At 43.4% G+C, this 1573-nt stretch overlaps 1 protein-coding gene across 1 annotated transcript in view; it reads right to left on the bottom strand.

The window, feature by feature from the left end:
• LOC101639697 (IQ domain-containing protein F5-like) overlaps positions 1 to 1031 on the bottom strand; it is a 3157-nt gene extending 2126 nt beyond the window's left edge. The window contains exon 1 of the mRNA XM_004715249.1: positions 867 to 1031. Coding sequence (XP_004715306.1) covers positions 867 to 1031 — 165 coding nt within the window. The remainder of the gene's footprint in view (positions 1 to 866) is intronic.
• Positions 1032 to 1573: the final 542 nt, after the last annotated feature.

Raw genomic sequence — 1573 nt, 5'->3', positions numbered from 1 at the left:
TTCGTCAGCAAGTGCTTCAAGTCCCCCTCATTTCCAGCAATCAACGTTGTGAGTGAGCCTTCCTCTGATCCTGATGTTGCCTCCTCCTCTATATTCTCCAGCTTCTCCCATGACTTGCCAGCACACAGACTGGATAAGTGTGGTGAGAGGCTACAACCCAGACGCACATGTCCTGATGTTACACCACGCAGTGTTCCTTTGTCCTGTCCAGACAACTGCCTCTTGATCCACGTCCAGGTTCCACGTGAACACAATGAAGTGTTCTGGAAGTCCCGTGTTTTTTCCTCACGGCTATCCATGGTTTGTTATGGTGACGGTCTACACCTTTGAAAGCCTTTGTTTGATTTTGTCCACGGAATCCTTCAATATTGCAACTCTAGGCTTGAATTTTTTTCTTCAGTTTTCAGCTTGAGAGACGTTGTGTGTGTTCTTCCCTTGAGGTTGTTTAACTCCAGGTCTCTGTGCATTTCTTGCAACCCTTTACTTTGTCTTCCCAAGCTTCCCTCGGGAATGTTCTCTTCCTTCTTTTATTTCATCAGTTATCCAGTTTGCTTTAGTGACTATATTCAAGAGCAAGTTTCAGAGTATCTTCAGGCCTCTGCTTTCGTCTTTCCTTTCTTCCCTCTCTAATTGCCTTTTGCTTTTTCATTATGATGTTCTTGACTGCTCCCCACAACTCATCCAGCCATCTCTCGTTTGTGTTCCGTGCATCAAACCTCGTCTCTAAATTCAGATGGAATATTCTCAAGGTAGTGTGTTGCTCCTCATGGGCTTGTCTTCATGTTCTTCAGCTCCAACCTTCGTCTGCAGGCGACTAATTGATAGTCCATCCACAGTTGGCCTCTGGCCTCATTGGGCTTCCCCACCGTCTCCTCCCACAGATGTATCGTTTTGGTTCCGGTGTGCTCCGTCGGGCAAGGTGCACGTGTCTCCTCCACTGATGTGGTTGAAAAGAATTTTGCAGTGAAGAAGTTGTTGATCCGGAAAAATGCTGTCGTGATCTTCAGCTTCATTTCTTTCACCAAGGCCATATTCCCAACGTCTGGTCCTTCCTCTTGCATTGTCAGATTTCACACTCCAGTCACCAGTAATTATCAATGCATCTCATGTTTGACTGATCGATTTCAGACTGAAGGAGTTAATAGAATCCTTCGATTTTTTAAAATGGAAATCTTTTTATTTCTTCCTTTCATAGTTTTGAAAAGTTTTATTTGTACTTCCCATATCCTATAATACAATAGTTTAACCATGTCAAGAAGAGTTGTACAATCTTTACCACAATCAACTTTAGAACGGTTTATTTCCCCCATCAATCTCTTTATCATTAGGTTAGTGCTTAGTGCCTTGATCTGAGTAACGGTTGCAGTCGCGCTCTTCTCTGCAGGTGCAAGACAGACAGCACTGTCTTCAAGAGAGATCTTAAAGGTACTTTAAAAAAGCACATTTTATTGGGGCTCATGCAACTCTTATCACAATCCATACATACATCCACTGTGTCAAGCACATTTGTACATTTGTCGCCATCATCATTCTCAAAACATTTGCTTGCCACTTGAGCCCTTGGTATCAGCTC

This window comes from Echinops telfairi, unplaced genomic scaffold (assembly GCF_000313985.2).
Source record: "Echinops telfairi isolate 266 unplaced genomic scaffold, ASM31398v2 ScPeMD7_7420;HRSCAF=8458, whole genome shotgun sequence".
Classification (NCBI taxonomy): Eukaryota; Metazoa; Chordata; class Mammalia; order Afrosoricida; family Tenrecidae; genus Echinops; species Echinops telfairi.
The sequence above is the reverse complement of the archived record's forward strand: the minus strand, read 5'-3'. Positions and strand labels throughout refer to the sequence as shown.